Genomic DNA, 17208 nt, shown 5'->3' on the forward strand with positions numbered 1-17208 from the left:
CTATTTACAATAAATCACCACCCCTCCCCCACCCCCAAACTGGTAATGGAGAAGGAAATGGCAATCGATTCCAGAGTTCTTACCTGGGAAATCTCATGGATAGAGGAGCCTGGTGGGCTACAGTCCATGGGGTCTCAAAGAGTCAGAAATGACTTAGCAACTAAGTAACAAACCGGTAAACCTTTTTTTCCCCACTTATTATACAAATATTCAATCCGTCTTCCTACCCCCAAACTCTTGTGACTCATAGTGGTTACATCTGGAATAACTGTGGGCTCTCCTTTAACAAAATGTTAATACTTCGAAAACTTGGATACTTTATTACTAGGAGCAAATAACTACAACAAATCCACTTAAGCATGACTCAGGAGGTTGTAATTTTACAGCCAGACCTCCTTTTAAATGTCTGAAGACATGTGTGACAATATCAAGACCTTCCAAGAGCAACTTCTTCATGTGTTGTATAAAGCATTCATGCTGAACTCCTTTAGAGCACAGAACTCTTTGTGAAAGTCTGATAAAAACCGCTCTTTGAGCCCATCTAGGACTCTAGTTTAAGAACCTGTTTTTAAAGGGTAAAATATCTGGGGGTTAAGGCAAAACAGGCTCCGTCCGTAAAGAATCCATCTGCAATTCGGGAGACTGGGTTCGATCCCTGGGTTGGAAAGATCCCCTGGAGGAGGCATGGCAACCCACTCCAGTATTCTTGCCTGGAGAATCCCCATGGACAGAGGAACACGGCAAAACATAATTTTTGAGTCTTCTAAATAAACTGGGCTTTCTTCTGCTGATGATGGAAACCAATCTCTTCACTGATGTTAGTACTGTGCAGGAGAGGAGACACAGTTACCAAGGCTTTACCGGGGGAACTCTTCTACCACTCACAACAAGCCTACAAGGTAGGCGTCATCATTCCTGCCATTTTAAGATGAGAACCTGAGGCATTTACCCAGGAACTGGCAGGGCCACCATCTGATGCTCCTCTGGACTAACCTCACTGAGATCTCTAAACCTGTACTGGTCAAGGGAAAGGGTGCTGGAGCAGCCAAGTTCTCACACCAAAGCTTCTGTTCTAACCCTCTGAACGGGAATCCAATTCTGCTCTCTCTCGTATTACATCACTGAGTAGAATTTAAACATTCTTTCTGTGTCCTGTCATCAGAAAAACTTGGGGTCAAACCCTTGTACTGCCACTAAATAGGTATGCATCCGGGGGCAGGTTATTTCACTTTTTTGAGCTCCTTTCTGTGAAATGGACATGAAAATACCTACACCTCATTGGGCTCTTATGGAAATTCATCAGTACACCATAGGTAAGAAAACTCAGTGCAGTTCTTAGAACATAAGAGCAACTCCATAGCAAAGTTCTTATTACCACTGTAATTTACTAATGCCTGCTTCCTGCCTTCCACCTCGTTTCTTTTACCTTTCGGCTGGCTGGACTTCCTGTGGTTCTCTGAACACCCTACCACCTGTTGTGCCTTCACACGCATTCTGCACTCCTTGACTGGAATGCCCACTCCTCCTTTCCATCCGACAATTCCTATTTGGCCTGAAGATTTGGTTTGGGTGCTGCCTCCCTCTGAAAGCTTCCTGGTCACCCCCAGGCTCTCCTCGGCACTCGGCACCCATCTCTGCTGAGGTTCAACCCACTGGGTACTTTCCAAGCCCTTTTACTACATCGAGAGCTCTTTGAGAGCTGACACTGTATCTGATCAGGGCCTGGCACAATGTAAGTGCAGAATAAATATGTACTTTATGCATAAACAAGTGCCAGAATTGTGTGTGAAAAGCACATTCATTTGTATTCCCTCATCTGCTTCTACATGAAGCAGGCTGGGTGCTTGTTCATTAAGACTGTGAAGGAAAGGATAGGGCCAGAGTGGCCTCGACGAATCTCTAGCTGATGTTCCCCCTTCCCCAGCGCCCATGAAGTGTTCCAAGGATCTGTTGTAAACTCGTTCTGTAACATTTGCTTTTGCTCCTTAGGGACCCTGTTTTCTTTCTGCTTCTTAACTGCTTTCTAAATAGATGCTAGTTGCAGAGGTAGCTTCCTAAAAGGTGGGTGTTAATATGAAAAAACAAAACAGAAACAAAACCATAAAAGCAGCACCCCCTTGCTTAGTCTAATTTGTGAAATGAGTGGATGAAAAAAAAGTTTTGAAAACATGTTTTCAAGTATATTTTATGCTTCCAAGGAACCTGGGATGAAAACAACAGTTGCTGTAACAGCAGCTCTTGATTGAGTGACACCCTGTGCCAAGCATGTTACTCGTTCACCTGATTTACTCTAAGTAGCCCCATTTCACAAGTGAGTAGGGAAGTGAGGAAGCCATCTCCAGAGAACAAGTTGAGTAAGTAGCCACTAGAACAAGAACTCCCTGGAGTAGGAAATGGCAACCCGATCTGGTATGCTTGCCTGGGAAATGCCATGGACAGAGGAGCCTGGCAGGCCACAGTCCATGGAGCTGCAAAGACTTGGACGTGACTGAATGACTGAGTACAAGCAAGAACATGAACCGAAGTTGACTGAACTCGAGTCCAAGCTTTCAGCCACTTTATTACAACATCTGTCTGTCTCCATAGGGCCGATCTCAGACACCAGCGCACTGTATCAGTCCCAGTTACCCTAGGACCTACAATTTAGCTTTGTTGAAGGCTTACTGTGGCACTGGGTAATCATCTTAAGTATCAGAAAGGCATGCACTATAGTGGAAAGAGTACAACATTAAGGTTAAAGAAACCTCTATTAAAACTCTGGCTCCATGCCTTGTCTTCTCAGCTTCCTCCTCTGTGAAAGGGAGCTAACCATACCTATCAGTCAAGACTCTTCTGTGTGCAAAAGGGCCTCAGAGAGCCTGGCACATGGCAGGCCCTCAGAGATGGTGCCTCCTCACTGGTACCACTTCTGGCTATTGTGACTCCTTTATGTAATACCACGACAAGACAAGTCTAGTTATCTCTCAGAATTTAGTTTATTCGTAGATCAATAGCAATGTCTGAGTGTGCCAGGCACTAGGCCAGCCTTCGTTTGCTTAGAGGACATGAGAACACTCTGGAAACATAGAGATGAGTGAAGACATGCCTCTGAAGTGGCGATGTCACAGATCTTATTTCAAGTGGTAGTGAATGGGGTTTTCCTGATTTAGTAAAACCAAAAGTAAGGTATCTTTGGACTTCCCTGGTGGTCCTGTGGTTCAGAATCCTCCTTCCCGTGCAGGTGCCATGGGTTTGACCCCTGGTCGGGGAAGATTCCACATTCTTCAGCGCAACTAAGCCCAGGTACCTCAACTACTGAACCCACAAGCTGCCACTGCTGAAGCCTGAGTGCCCAGAGCCCGTGCTTGGAAACAAGACAAGCCACCGCAATGAGAAGCCCGAGCACCACAACTAGAGAGCCCCTACTCGCCACAACTAGAGGAAACCTGCACAAAACAATGAAGACCCAGCACAGCCACACACACAGCAAAGTGTCTTGGAAATGTTCCCATATCCTGCTCTTCCAATATAAACCCAAAGACCCCCACTCCAACAGCATGATCTTAAAGGGGAAATGATGCTTCAAGGTACCACCTCACGATTTCTCTATTCCTCCTGGAAAGCAGGATTCAGTCACAAAGAAACAAGAGGCGAATAAAAAAGCGAAAAACCTCCTCCAAGATAAAACTCCACTCTGAAAGTGTCTCCATGAGGAAGACAGTCCACTCTCCCTTCTTCGTCCTGACAGTCATGGTTCTTTAGGAAGAGCTCCCCCCACGTCACTTCTCCTTCCCGTGTGAACTCTGCCAACCTGGCTTCAGCTCTCCCCATCACACCTGAACTTCTGTCTCCACGAGGCCCTCTCTGGTCTCTCCTCCAGCACCCACGGCCTCTCCCCTCCAGGGCCTTGGTGTCTGTTGCATGATTCTGCTTTGGGCTCAATGACCTCTCATCCACTCACACGTCTCATTTACTGCCCACGAACACCCAATCCCTAACCTCAGTCTCAGGTGGTCCATCAAACTCAAAGGCCTCACTTTTCTAGTGCTCCCTGGAAAACCTACTGAGATGACGACTTGTCACTGATGACTTGTCAGTGACAACGGACAAGTATCGAATGCTCTTTGGCTAATGTGCCAAACACTGTGCAGTCAAGGGTTTCCAAATCTTGTTGGGTCACGGTGCCTGTGCAGGTCTTCAGGTAGTATATATATATATATATATATATATTTTTTTTTTATATTTCCTTGTTTAAAAAACATATTTACTTTCTTAGCTTTATGGCATGTGGGATCTTAGTTCCCCAACCTGCCTCTGACAGTACAAACCAGTGTCTTAAACACTGGACCACCAGCGAGCATATGGTTTTTATCACAGCAATCACTGAAAACCTAGCTTTGAAAAGATATGGCATTACGGAAAGGAACGGAGTATAAAAAGATGTTGAAATTGAGAATTACTTCACTCCAGTAGCTCAGAAGGTACTTGACAGATGGCAAGTATGGCTGTTTCTCCTGAAATTTTAATGTTGAAAAAAATCCCGTGATACCCCTGTGAGTTTGCTGTTGGTACCCCAGAGGGCCTTGGCATACAGAGGCCCTGAACACCTTTCCATGTATCGCCTCACTGAACCCTTTAACGACCCTACCACGTCGGCCTATCCTCACCCCCAGCTTGTGGGTGGAGGGGTCATGCAGCGGGTCCTGCACTGCACAGCTTCTAAGCGGCAGAGCCAGGAGCGGAGCCCGGGGCTGGCACCACTGAGCTCTGCTGCACCTCTAGATTCTTATGTCTTGGAATCTACATCTGACTTTTCTTCTTCCAAATCAGACACTCTCTTGCCTCTCTATGTTTACTGCTGTCCTGGTCACAGAACCTAGGGTAGAAAGGGCACACAAGAGGCCTACCACACTTCCACAGTGAGCTCCTCATGTGTGTTTTCTGCAGGCCAAGGGAAAGCTGTTCCTGAAGCCTTCCTTTCTATCTTGAGGTGAATTTTCAGATAGTTCTATTTTATTTTTGGCTACACTGAGTAGCATGCAGGATCTCAGTTCTTCAACCAGGGATCAAACCTATGGACCCTGCGGTGGAGGTGCTGAGTCCTAACCACTGTACCACTGGGAAAGTCCCTCAGAGAGGCTTTCATTACTGACCTCTGACTACAGTAACTTCCTGGGTGATCTGCCTCAAGTCTCTCCTCAGTCTAAGCCACCAGGTATAGCTTCATCATTTTATTATTAAATTATCACTTACCGCATATTTAAACCTTGCTCAGAATCCAAAGTGCCATGGCCAAATCCCTCACTTTGGCATTGGAGATTCTTTACCATTTCTTTACAACCTACATTTTTGATGCTGTTTTCACCCACATATTCATTCATTTGACATGCGTCACAAAATGCCTACCAATGACATCAACGGGTTGAAAGCAATCACAATAGGTGGCTAAAAGAGTCCCTGAGGAGCTAAGACATCCTCAAGGAGCTTACCATCTTCAATAGGGGGAATGGATCCACACAAAGACAAATCCAATATAGAGAAGAAAGTAAGTGCAGTAACTGCCCCTGGCAAGAGTGCTCTGGGGCTTCATCAGTTACTCATAACTGGAGCGTCAGGATATCTCAGAGGAGGTGGCATCTGATTGGGTCTTGAAGGGGAAGCAGAGCTTCATTATGTGAAGGAGAAAAAACAAGGGGAAGAAGGTCACTGCAAAATACAATCCAAGGAGTAGAGGTCAGACTAGGAGGAGCAAGTCTGGTTTCTGCACAGTTGCATGCAAATCAGACTACTAGCAGGTAAAGCTGAAAAGGGAGGTTTCAGGCTAAATCACCATTACGAATGCTTGGGCAAGGGTTTGGACTTTGATATTTATTCATTCAACAAGCATTCACTGATTTTTGACAATGGGCCAGACTGCAGAGTATGTATTAGGGACAGAGTGGACAGCAAGACAGACATGATCTCGGTCCCCTTGGAGCTTATGGTTTAACATGAAGACAGTAAAAATTCACTGAGGATGTTGAGCGGACAACTGTCATCATCAAGTGATACTTAAGTTCATTCTGACATCAGTGTAAGACTAATTAACTGCATGGGGAAAGACATGGAAAGAGGGCTATTTATTACATTAAGTACTGAGAGAGATGAGGCAGTGGTGATAGAGGGCATAAAAGTGTGGAAGTTATTAAAGAAGAAGAATATCAGGCTCAATCCTTAAGTGGAGGGAAATGTAAAAGTGAACTATAAGGTTGGAAAAAAACATCAGAAAAAGGGGGACTGACTGAGAAGGGGTACGAGAAATACCTCTGAGTATCTGTGATGAGGGTAGTACCTGTATCATGATAGAGGTTTGGTCACATAGGTGTGTGAACATATCAACACTCATCAGATGGTATACTTAACATTTGTGCATTTTTACCATATGTGAATTTTACCTAATAAAAGCCCAGAAAACAAATATTGAGTTTAAGTTAATGATACGCAAACTCAAGTGTCTAGGGGTGAAGTGTATGATACCTACAACTTGTTTTAAGATACATTAACAAAGATAGATAAACAGATGGATGATGAAGCAAATGGGAAAATACTAACTACAGAATCTCAATGGGTGGCATATGGTGTTCACTGTACAATTCTTTAATACTTTTAGCTTGAAAAATTTCATAATAGAGTACTGAGAAAATAATAAGCATATAGATTTGAGTCTGGGTTGACTGGTAGGACATGAGGATTATAGGAGGAGATGGAGAGGGAGAGGCAGGTTTAGGGGTCTGGTGATGAGCTCCATGAGTGACACATGGTCTGAGGCAGCCAACGCGTTCAGGTAGAAATATTATCAGACAATTGGAAAGACAGGACCAGAGTTCATTCAGCTCTTTTGCTGTCCTGCTTCCTAAACATCTCTCTGCCTCCATGTGTTCCCTTCCACTGATAACCTTTTTCTCCTTTAAGCTTTCTGTGACCATCTTGCCTTCCTCACATTTACTAGGAGATTAATTAATGGCATTACTATGTATCACTAGAGTGGAAATTCTTGGAATAAACAGTATCTTACAGAGGAAATGTATTACTTCATGAAATAATTTTGGAATAAACAATGAATAAAACCTGCCCTGGAATTTGACTGTCCAGTTCTTGATGATCCTTAAATCAGAAGGTACAGTTTTTTCCTTTCTGATCTGTACATTTTCTTAAACGGCAATCTTACTAGTGGGGAAAATAACTTGTGCCTCAATTATAGGCCGAAATGAAACCACCAATCCCATATTCTTAATATAGTTGATTTTCTCTTTCTTAGTTGCTTTTCTTTTCTGATTTTACCTGATATTTAACTTTGCAGGGGAAAGGAAGAAAATGGTTGCCCTTGGGTGGTAAAAACTGTGATTGATTTTTTTCTACTATTCTGAATTTCTAAGTTTCTAGACAAATAACATGCTACTTTGATAACTGGGGGGGGGGGGCGGGGGGGAGTTTATCTTTTAAAGGACACAGCCATCAGCCCCCACAGTACAACTGCTAGAAAATTTCTTGAGTTGTGAGACAGAAATCAAACCAGGGAGGCTGATTTCTATTCCTCTCTTCTCAGCAAATGGTGAGCTTCCTGAGATCAAGAGCTATAGGCCCCCTGCTCCTCTTCCCACCTCTTAATTCGTATGGCAGCACTGGTCTTGGCACACAGAAAGCACTCACATGGTGAGAGCACGCATCTTTGACACTAAAAGGAACACCACACCACAGCCAGTATCAGTCAGGGGAAGCCATTACCTCATTTTGTCATTCTAATTTTAAAAATCTGTTTTTCAAGATGAATTCACAGAATGAATACCTTTTCATCTCTCTCAACTGCCTTAGGCAGACTGCTGCTGCTGCTGCTGCTAAGTCGCTTCAGTCGTGTCTGACTCTGTGTGACCCCACAGACGGCAGCCCACCAGGCTCCCCCGTCCCTGGGATTCTCCAGGCAAGAACACTGGAGTAGGTTGCCATTTCCTTCTCCAATGCAGAAAAGTGAAAAGTGAAAGTGAAGTCGCTCAGTCCTGTCCGACTCTTCGCGATCCCATGGACTGCAGCCTACCAGGCTCCTCTGTCCATGGGATTTTCCAGGCAAGAGTACTGGAGTGGGTTGCCATTGCCTTCTCCCTAGGCAGACTGCACTGCTGAGTAAAAGAAATTGGGTTTGGCTCCTTCTATGAATTCCAAGGGCCAGTCAGAAAAAACCTCGGTATTTCTAAACCCATGCTTGGCACAGTGGGAGAACAACTCTTTCAAGAAAACCCATGAATAATTAAGATGGCTCCTATTTTTGTACCACTGGTACTATTTTATGAGTGAACGTGTTAGTTGCTCAGTCGTGTCCGACTCTTTGCAAACCAGGGAATGTAGCCTGTCAGGCTTCTCTGTCCGTGGGATTTCCAGGCCAAGAATACTGGAGTGGGTAGCCATTCTCTTATCCGGGGGATATTCCCAACTCAGGGACTGAACCTGGGTCTCCTGCACTGCAGGCAGATTCTTTACTGTCTGAGCCATCAGAATTATATTTCAATAAGACTGTTGTTTCTGTTAAAAAAAAAAAAGTGGACTAGAGATTCTGCAATGTTCTTTCCTGAGCCATCAGGGAAGCCTGGCACTATTTTATACTTTGCATCATCCCAGTGGATTTATCTTGCTACATTCCCAATGGTTCACCTGGTTAATTCCAAGTCCACTTACTACAGTCAAGGAAAAAGCCTGCTTCACCTCTTGTCCTTCATCATACTTTACAAACATGCCTTACCTTTTCCCCTCGGTCTCGCTCTCTGTCCTTCTCCTCTCTCTTCTTTTTCTTCTCGCTGTGCCCGTCTGTGTGGAGGCTGGGAAGCGGCGGGGGTGGGGCGGCGGCTCCGGTGTACGGGAGGCTGGGCGGGGGGACAGGCGGCGCGGGGCCCTCTCCTGCCACCGCCGCAGGGGGAAGCCCCAAACTCCTCTTGGACTTGGAGTGTCGCTTCTCTTTATGCTTCTCCTTGTCCTTCTTCTTTTTGCTCTTCTTTGACTTCTTTTTCTTCTTGATTTCCCGGTAAGAATCATCGATCACTAACTCCCCAGCCTCTAGCTCCCCGCCAGAGGAGGAGTCTGATTCTACCAGGATAGGTTCGAGCCCTGAAAGGTCAAGGTTAGCACTGTGGGATTCTGGGAACTGGGAGGCCTCAGAGCCACAGCCTTCGGGGCCAGGAGATGAACGCGGGTCTGAGGATGACTTGTGCTTCTTCCGGGCTGTTTTTAGAAAGCTCTGTAACTCGTGTCCTAGGAGTAAAGCACCCTGCTCATCCCGAGCTGACTTCTTAGAGGATTTTTTCACAGTCGCTTGTTGAGAGGGGTATTGAAAAGACTCCTCATCAACGGAGCCACTCCCCTTCTCCTTGGGCGAGAGGATAAGTTTCATCTTTAAGCCGTCAGGCTCACGAAGGGTCAGTGTCTCTGTGTTCACGTAAAGCGGTTTCATTTTTTTGGATTTGTGGGAACTACCATCCTCCAGGGACAGCTCCCCACTGCTTCCACTGACTTTCTTCCTGTGGTGTTCCTTCTTACTCTCCGAATGGCTTGAGGAACTGGACGACTTTTCTCCTGTCTTTTTGGAGGGTTTGGCGCCTGTGGCCAGAGGGGAAGTGATTGCTTTCAACAGGTCCATAGCTGTATCAGCAGACTGTGGGCTGGACTTTTTCTTTTTCTTCTGTGACGGCTCCAAAGACGAAATATCTAGAAGTAATCAAGAGAAGTAATTGTCCCTATGGCAGAGTAACTTCCAACAAGTTTCCTCTCTCACCAAAAACCCCCAACTAAGATGAGGAAGAGGCTAACAGGAATGACTGGAGGGGAGGCCCTTCAACTGATTGTAAACATTCAGAGATGATGCCCACGTGCTTCTTGGCTTGGTAGATCCTGCCTCTGACCCTGGAGACAGTTTTTGCCACTCAAGATGTTTTTCTTCACTGAGTCTTCACAAGCCACCAAAGACAGCATGCTCAGAAGGATGGACCGTGGCTGCGGGGTTACGAGCAGTTACAACTTCAGATTACGCTGAAGACAAAGCATCATTTGTTTCTGGGTTCAGGACAAATCCATTCTAGCAAACAGTCGGTCTTGTCAGCTAAATACATAATATAGCTAAGAAAAGCTGGTCTTGTGAGTGGATACACGCTGGAGTGAGAAGGAACCCATAGGCGCAGGCTGGAGGGCCCAGGACTACAAATGGCAAGAGGGATGCTAATAACAATGGGCATAAGATAAGTGGATGATTGGGGGGAGAAGGAACCTGGTACCTGGTGTATCACAAATGAAGACTGTTCTTCTATGCTGAATCCTCCAAAATACCAGCCCTCCACCTCTCTCCTCCTTCACACTGGTTTATCGGCACTCAGAACAAGAACCACTGTCCTGTTAAATAGGCCACTGAGTCAGCAACATCTGGATCTCTCTCCCCTACCCCGACTCCAAGAACCAGTGAAGTGTCTGTCCCGCCTGCTGCTGCTCCCCAGCCTCACCTCCATAGTAGTAGTCATCGGAGGAGTGCTTCCTCTTTTTCCTGTGTGTGTCCGTCCCCAAGAAGTAAAGTTCACTGTCCTGGAATTCAAGAGGAAGGAGAACTGAGCAACAAATAAGACGATGAGGCACAGGCACTTTGGAACCAATGTTGTTTTCTGACGATTTCTGACTTTGGAAAATAAAGTATCACACAGGAAATAGTAAAAAAAAAAAAAAGATGTGAATGATGCTTATCTTTCTTTTTAAACGTTTTTCAAAGAAACATCTTTCTTCGAATACTAGGAAACACACTATGAACTAGTTTAAACATTCCTAATTCAAATGTTTAGAATTTACCTTTAATTTCTTCTTGGAAGAATTCCTGACCTGAGCAGCGATTTCTTCCTCTTCCCTTAAAAAATCTTTGTAAGAACGTTTCTTTTCTCGTTGGCTTCGGCCAGCAGCTAGCCCTATGTCCTCAAAGCTGTGATCACCATCAAAGCAATCTGAGAAGCACAGGTTTGTTTGGGAAAGGAAACGAGAAAGTCAAGTAAGTCACGACTGCATCACCACCCATGAAATGCAACAGTCCCTCCATTTCCGAATTAGAATCATGTCATTTGGTAAGTCCACTGGAACACAGGGCTAGATCCGAGGGGATGAGCATTATGTCCTGACGAGCTGGCTGCAAATACAAGAATCAGACCTGAAGAAACAACGCTTCCATGCTACGCAAAGGCCCAAGGTGCATCCTGAGACCATGGTTTCTTAGTTGTGATTTGGCAGGTGGACACGAACTTGCAGAAGTAAGGCTGAAAAGAATAAGGATTCATGTGCTGTGCTGCTCTGTGGGCGTCCACTGTGTGATTCCTATCCCCAGGCTCCTGCACACTGGAGCTGGCAAGGACCACGAGTGCTGCTGGGGATCACCCCATAGACTACAGAGACTTATGGCTCAGACTCTTGTGTTAGAACCCTGTCCCGGTTTGCGTTTCCATGGGCCCAGTCTGGGGATGATGTGAAGTTTTACTAGTGCTCTGGGTCATCACTTGGGAGTCCAGGCTGTGATGGCCAGTCCTGGTCTCTATGTCCATGGGCTGCAAGGATTGAAGAGGACACCCCCTTTGGAATGCTTCTCAGGTTAAGGGGTCATACCTTCTTTCTTCACGGAGTCATCATAAGCCATGGCGGTCCTGCAGGGCCTTTGAGAATGGGTCCCTGTGTCCAGGCTCCTTCCCGTCTACAGGACCAGGTCTGAGAAACAAAGAAGGAAAACCCTCCTGTAATGCGAAATCACTGTGGAGAAGCAACCTTCCAGGTGGAAATGCGAAGTGATCCAAGGGCGGACTGGAAGGACAGCAAGGAATAAAGGAGGGTCTTGTCACCACCTCCTCTTTCTGTTTGTAAATATACTAGGGATGAAGCTGTAGCAAGTGCATTAGGCTTAATTCGATTTGATTCATGAATTAAAGCTGTCAGTTGGGGAAGTATATAAAATACCTCCCATTTTAAAAAAAAAAAACTTCAAAAATTCATAAGAACTTGTGAAATGCCAACAGGTCTAGTAACACTGAGACAGGGAGAAAGCCGACATGAAGTCAGAGGGTTAGGTTCAGTTATGGTCACAAAATGCACAGACAAAGCAGGATGCAGAGGAAGACAGATCATGCCACGCATTTGAGACCACAAGATCCTACTGGTTGAATTGGTGACAGGCTAAAATCTGTTGTATTGCAGTTTAAGCAGAAATGATGACAACATGACAGGGATAGTAAAAATCTTGAGAGCATAATTTTTTGGTGTTTATTTTGTTGGGCTCTTTGAATTTGCTCAAAATTACAGAAGTGTAAAAGTAGGCACACTTCTTACATTAGTTGCCCATAAAACAGCTTTAATGCTATCAAGCCTTTCTTAAAGGCTACAGGTGAAAATGGGCTTCCCTTGTGGCTCAGCTGGTAAAGAATCTTACTGCAACGCAGGAGACCTGGGTTCGACCCCTGGGTTAAGAAGATCCCCAGGAGAAGGGAAAGGCTACCCACTCCAGTATTCTAGCTTGGAAAATTCCACGGACTGTATAGTCCATGGGATCGCAAAGAGTCAGACACAACTGAGCAATTTTCACTTTCACAGGTGAAAATAAGTAGGAATTGCCACCTGTCCACTGGTGATGAAATTTTTATCACTATTAAGATTTTCACTAATTTGAAGAACTATTAAAATTTAAGTGTTCTAAATACTGCTGTAAATTTGTTAAAATTACTTTTTTGGCATTCAACTTTATATGCCCGTTTTGACTTTGAAGATGATGAGCCATAAACCGCACTCAAAGGTAAGGTTCTTCAAATATTTTTAGGACAGGAAATGTCACAATTCCTGCAGGAAAAGTTTTTGCAGGAAGTTTAAATTTTATATACTAAATATATTGAAAATGACCTCATTCTGTTAGTGAAATGCTTAAAAGTTGATCTGATTATTTACTTCTTTTTTATTTTACCTTCATAACTATAGCGGGGTTTAGAAATGCTGAAGGACACTTCAACGAGATATTGACAATCCCTTTGAGGAAGGTACAGGTAATTGTGAAGTATGTAACTTTTGGGAAAGAAAAGATGAATGAACAAAGGAAACTTTCCTAAGAGTTACATTTAAAATAAACCAAAAGAAAAAAGACCTACTTGCACAAGTCAGATAAGATACAACGCACAGATAAGCTTATGTTGAAAATAGAAAAAGAAGTATTACCAGGAACTATTTACAAGTAACATTCAGAAATGTAAAAAAGCATTTCTCCAGTTCCCTAAGGAGTGGAAAGAAGAATAGACTTGGTCAAGGTAAGAGAAACTTGAGTGAAGTGAAGAAATGAAATGAACTGGGTTCTTTTACAAATAATTGGATAACTGCTTACTCAAAGGGCTTTTCACAGGAAATTATGGGGATATGAGATCAGGTCTCATGTAGAAATTCATAATATAGCCAGTTTTTCATGTTCCAGTACTAAGAGTTAAACTTTCTCAAATAGAAATTACTGTTGCCCCCTGTCCACCCACACAGTGCAACTCCAGGAGGGATCAGAGGAGGAGCATCATCATAGGGAATTACATCCATTCATTTAAAAACAGCATATCTGCTCACTGGCACTAAAGCATAGTAAGTTTATTAGAAGAGAATATGGACCCCATTCATTTTCATAGGCCGATAATGCCAAGAAATAGCACAACTTGTGACCTCAAGTTAAATGTTTTCCATGCCAAATGGATTCTGGCTAAGAACCTTTGAGAAATAATGGGCAAAAAAATCTGAAATATTCAACGCCAATGCGGCCACCAATCTGTGGTCAAGAACAAAATGCTCTTCTGTATGAAGTGAAGGCAGGTCCTGAGACTTATAACCAGGCCTTCCCTTTGAAAATATCAAAACTAACATAAAACAGAGCTGAACAACTAACAGTCAGAATAGGAGTTAAGTAGCTCTGAAGACAGCTCCAGAAAGAAAACAATGATGTCACTTACTGGACTATGAAAAGGCACTCATAGTCTCTTAACTGACTGCTTTGAAAAACAACCAGTGGATGAAAAAACTGTACAAGGGAACAGAAAATTAGGAGCTGACCCTCAGAAGCACAGAAGAGCACAGAAAACACGTGCTGGTGTTGGCATTTTGTATTACAATTAGGTCTGCTACTATTTAATTTTTCTAAAGACACAGGAGGAGCATTTTATAAATTACAAGATTAAATAACCTATAGTAAAAAATGAACGGGGCCTGAAGGCAAGTCCAACTCAGTAAAGAACTGGGACAGTCAAGAGCTTAAAAAACTAAAATTAGATACAATGGTCTCACTCACTCACAGCTTGGGCAGACTGATGGACCCTGAACTTCTAGGTTCTTTCAAGTGAGGATATTATTGCAGCCCAGGGGTTAGTTTTGGATGCTGACTCATAGAAGGAAGATGAAACCAGATAAAGAAGTCTCAAGCAACAGTGTGGAGGAAAGGCAGAGTTAGGGCAACATTTATATAAGATAACTCTCCTGATGTTCTTTCCAGGTCTTGAACATTATCCATGATAAATTCAGAGTCCAGGCTTAGGCAGCAGATTGTGAGGATTAATGAAATTGAAAAATATTAGGCTGGATATTCACATTAGAAAACAGAAGCCATAATTACATTAAATGTTGGCAAATGTAAAAACTCATTTAGATGTTAAAGCTCATTCTCTGGAACTCCATAAATTTTGGTGTGTATAGAATTCAAAATTGTCAACTTCAAGAGGCAGGATAATTTTACAATTATGTTCTCTCAGTGGGTTAAGAAATGACAACAGAAGTAAAAGTTCATTATTTATGTTGCTTGTGGAAGTAAGAAATATGTCATCATGAAAAATGTGTACTTTTGGAAGGTGAAAATTATCAAACTTGTGGACTTCTCTTCAAGAGATGAAAAAGGAGACAGAGCTACTCTTCCACTTGTAGATAAGTATACCGTGATGTTTAGGCTTTGCTTTCGGAGTTATCAATCAGGAAAAAAGGGGAAATCATCAGGCATAGTATTTTGTTACTTTGAAAGCCCAAATTAAAAGTACTTTGGGAAGAAAAGTTTCAGAAGATGGTGTTTTGAGGTCATCTCAGCCCCAGCAATCACTAGCAAGCTTCTTCATCCCAAAATTTAAGTGTGTTTTGAAAAAAGACAAAGTAAGCCTCGGAAACCCGGGCAGTAAGCGAAATCCTGAGGCGCGGGTCCAGTTCAGGAGGCAAGGCTTGTTCAAGATTTTCAAGATTCCACGGTCTCTTCTTCCAGCCTTTCTTTCAGGAACTCAAGCTGCCAGTCGGTGCAGGAAGAGGAAGATATACATACAGCTGTTGCCAGTTTCTGAATTGCTGCTGTTGTTACTTTGAGGATAAGAGCAGGGGATGCCTTCTCATTTTCGCCCAGATTTCCTCCAATCTCAGAACCCAGAGACTCGGAATTCTTGCCACTCCCTTCTCCACGAACCTACCTATGCAGCACTCACAGCCCCTGCCAGCTCTGGAAACTGCAGAGATCCCGACAGCCAGGGTTGGGGATTGAATCCTCTCATTGGGGTGCAATTGAGCGGAACCACGACCACCACACAGATCTGCTGACAACACACATTTCCAAAAAAAAAAAAAAAACCCAGCGGTACAAATTTTGACAAGCCTTATCCAATCAACAGGCTCTACTCTAGATTCAGTGGTTTCTTTCTTTTTTTTTTTTTTAATTCTGCTATGGGGTAATATAATCAGCCACCAACTTAGCCATCAGGTAGCAGAGGGATAAGATGGTTCTCCTCTTCTGCCCGATAGAAAAATTAAGCGAAATCTACAAGCAACAGCTTTGGGGGAAAATGGGTCTGGATGGAGCAGATCCCACTAAGGAAGGCACGTTCAAACTGGGTCGCACGCAAAGATTACATACCACACAGGTTATTGCTACAAAGAGCCCCCAAGACCACCATTTTTGTGGTCCCCGCGGCAAACCAACGGGATTCTCCTGGCAGTTTTGCAGCAACAGCTAGTTCAACAAAGCTGGGCGAAGAGGGGAAAAAAAAGAAAGCTCGTCGCATCCACTCCTGCAGCCGCGCCCCGGCCCTCCAGTCGCCCCGGCTCCCTTGCCCCTTGACAGCCCGGGGATCCCGTGTCCCAGGTCCTGAGCCGCAAGGCGGCCGCGACCCGGGTTCCCGCGTCCCGGCGGCTCCAGGCGCCCCCGAGGGCGGAGACGGCCGGGCAGGGGGAGGGGCGGCCTCGGCCCGCGGGCCCCCGGGGCGGCCGCACGCCCCCTCCCGGCCCGCACTTTCCCGCCTTCCCCATTTGAACAGCTCCCGCCCGCCTTCCTCCTCCGGCCCGCTCCAGCCCCTTCCCGGGGGCGGACTGCGGCCGCTACTCCAGTCCCCGGCTCGGCCCCTGGGCTAGGCCGCGAAGGGCCCGGGGCGCTCTCGGGGCGGTGTCGCGGCCCGAGGCGGCGGGTGGCGGCGGGGCGGGGCCGCTGCCGCCTGGGGGTGGGGGCCTAGCTCGGCCTCGTGGGGGCTCCGCTCGCCGCTACCTTCACTAGGCTCGCCCGGATCCCGCCTCAGCGCCGCCGACCGCCGCCATCTTGGAGAAGGAGAGAAAAGCGCGAGCGACCAGGGAGCCTCAGTCGAGCGCAGAGCGCAGACTCTGCTTGGGAAGGGGAATCCCGCTGGTGCAAGAGCGCCGAGCGCATCGAATGAGACGCTGGGCTTGCTGAGCCCCGGAGCTAGTCTGTAGTAAGAATTTGTTCTGTGTCAGGCTTGGGCTAGAAGCTTTACGAATAGGACAGCATTTGATCCTCGCTGCATCGCTGTGAGGTAGGCTCTGTCACATTTTATAGATGAGAAATGGGGTTCAGAGGGAGGGGTTAAGTGACTTGCCCAAGGATACACAGGTAATTGGACTGCAAGACAGTCTACCAACCACTTCTAAGACTTCTGATTCTTACTGAAGTGCTCTTTCCAAAAGACTCTGCTGTTTCCTTCGAGATATTTTTATACAATAACTCCTGTCTTTGCAAAACCGTGCAGATTAATATCAGTGCTGCTTGTCTGGAGTTTAGCATCTGCATTTAGATGATTGGCGTATTTGGGATGAGGGAGGCAGAGTATATCTTTGTAACAATGCACTGTAAAATAATTTGCATGGCAAGTCATCTGCATTTCTCCCCATAAATCGTTTGTATTTCAAAGTTAGAAACAGTTTTCAGAG

The 17208-nt window shown here is 45.1% G+C and overlaps 1 protein-coding gene across 7 annotated transcripts in view; it reads right to left on the bottom strand.

The window, feature by feature from the left end:
- Positions 1 to 16672, bottom strand: part of HMGXB4 (HMG-box containing 4) — a 33467-nt gene extending 16795 nt beyond the window's left edge. For 2 of the 7 annotated variants that reach the window (XR_006336800.1, XM_043882682.1), the window contains exons 1-5: positions 16532 to 16672; positions 11629 to 11727; positions 10831 to 10979; positions 10494 to 10572; positions 8750 to 9708 (exon numbers count right to left, since the gene is read on the bottom strand). Coding sequence is in view for 6 of the 7 variants with exons in the window: in XM_043882682.1 (XP_043738617.1) it covers positions 8750 to 9708; positions 10494 to 10572; positions 10831 to 10979; positions 11629 to 11659 (1218 nt within the window). In the remaining variant the exon portion in view is untranslated. The other 5 variants (XM_043882685.1, XM_043882687.1, XM_043882684.1 and 2 more) reach the window with 5 other exon arrangements.
- Between the last annotated feature and the right edge of the window lie 536 nt (positions 16673 to 17208).

This window comes from Cervus elaphus, chromosome 22 (genome assembly GCF_910594005.1).
Source record: "Cervus elaphus chromosome 22, mCerEla1.1, whole genome shotgun sequence".
Classification (NCBI taxonomy): domain Eukaryota; kingdom Metazoa; phylum Chordata; class Mammalia; order Artiodactyla; family Cervidae; genus Cervus; species Cervus elaphus.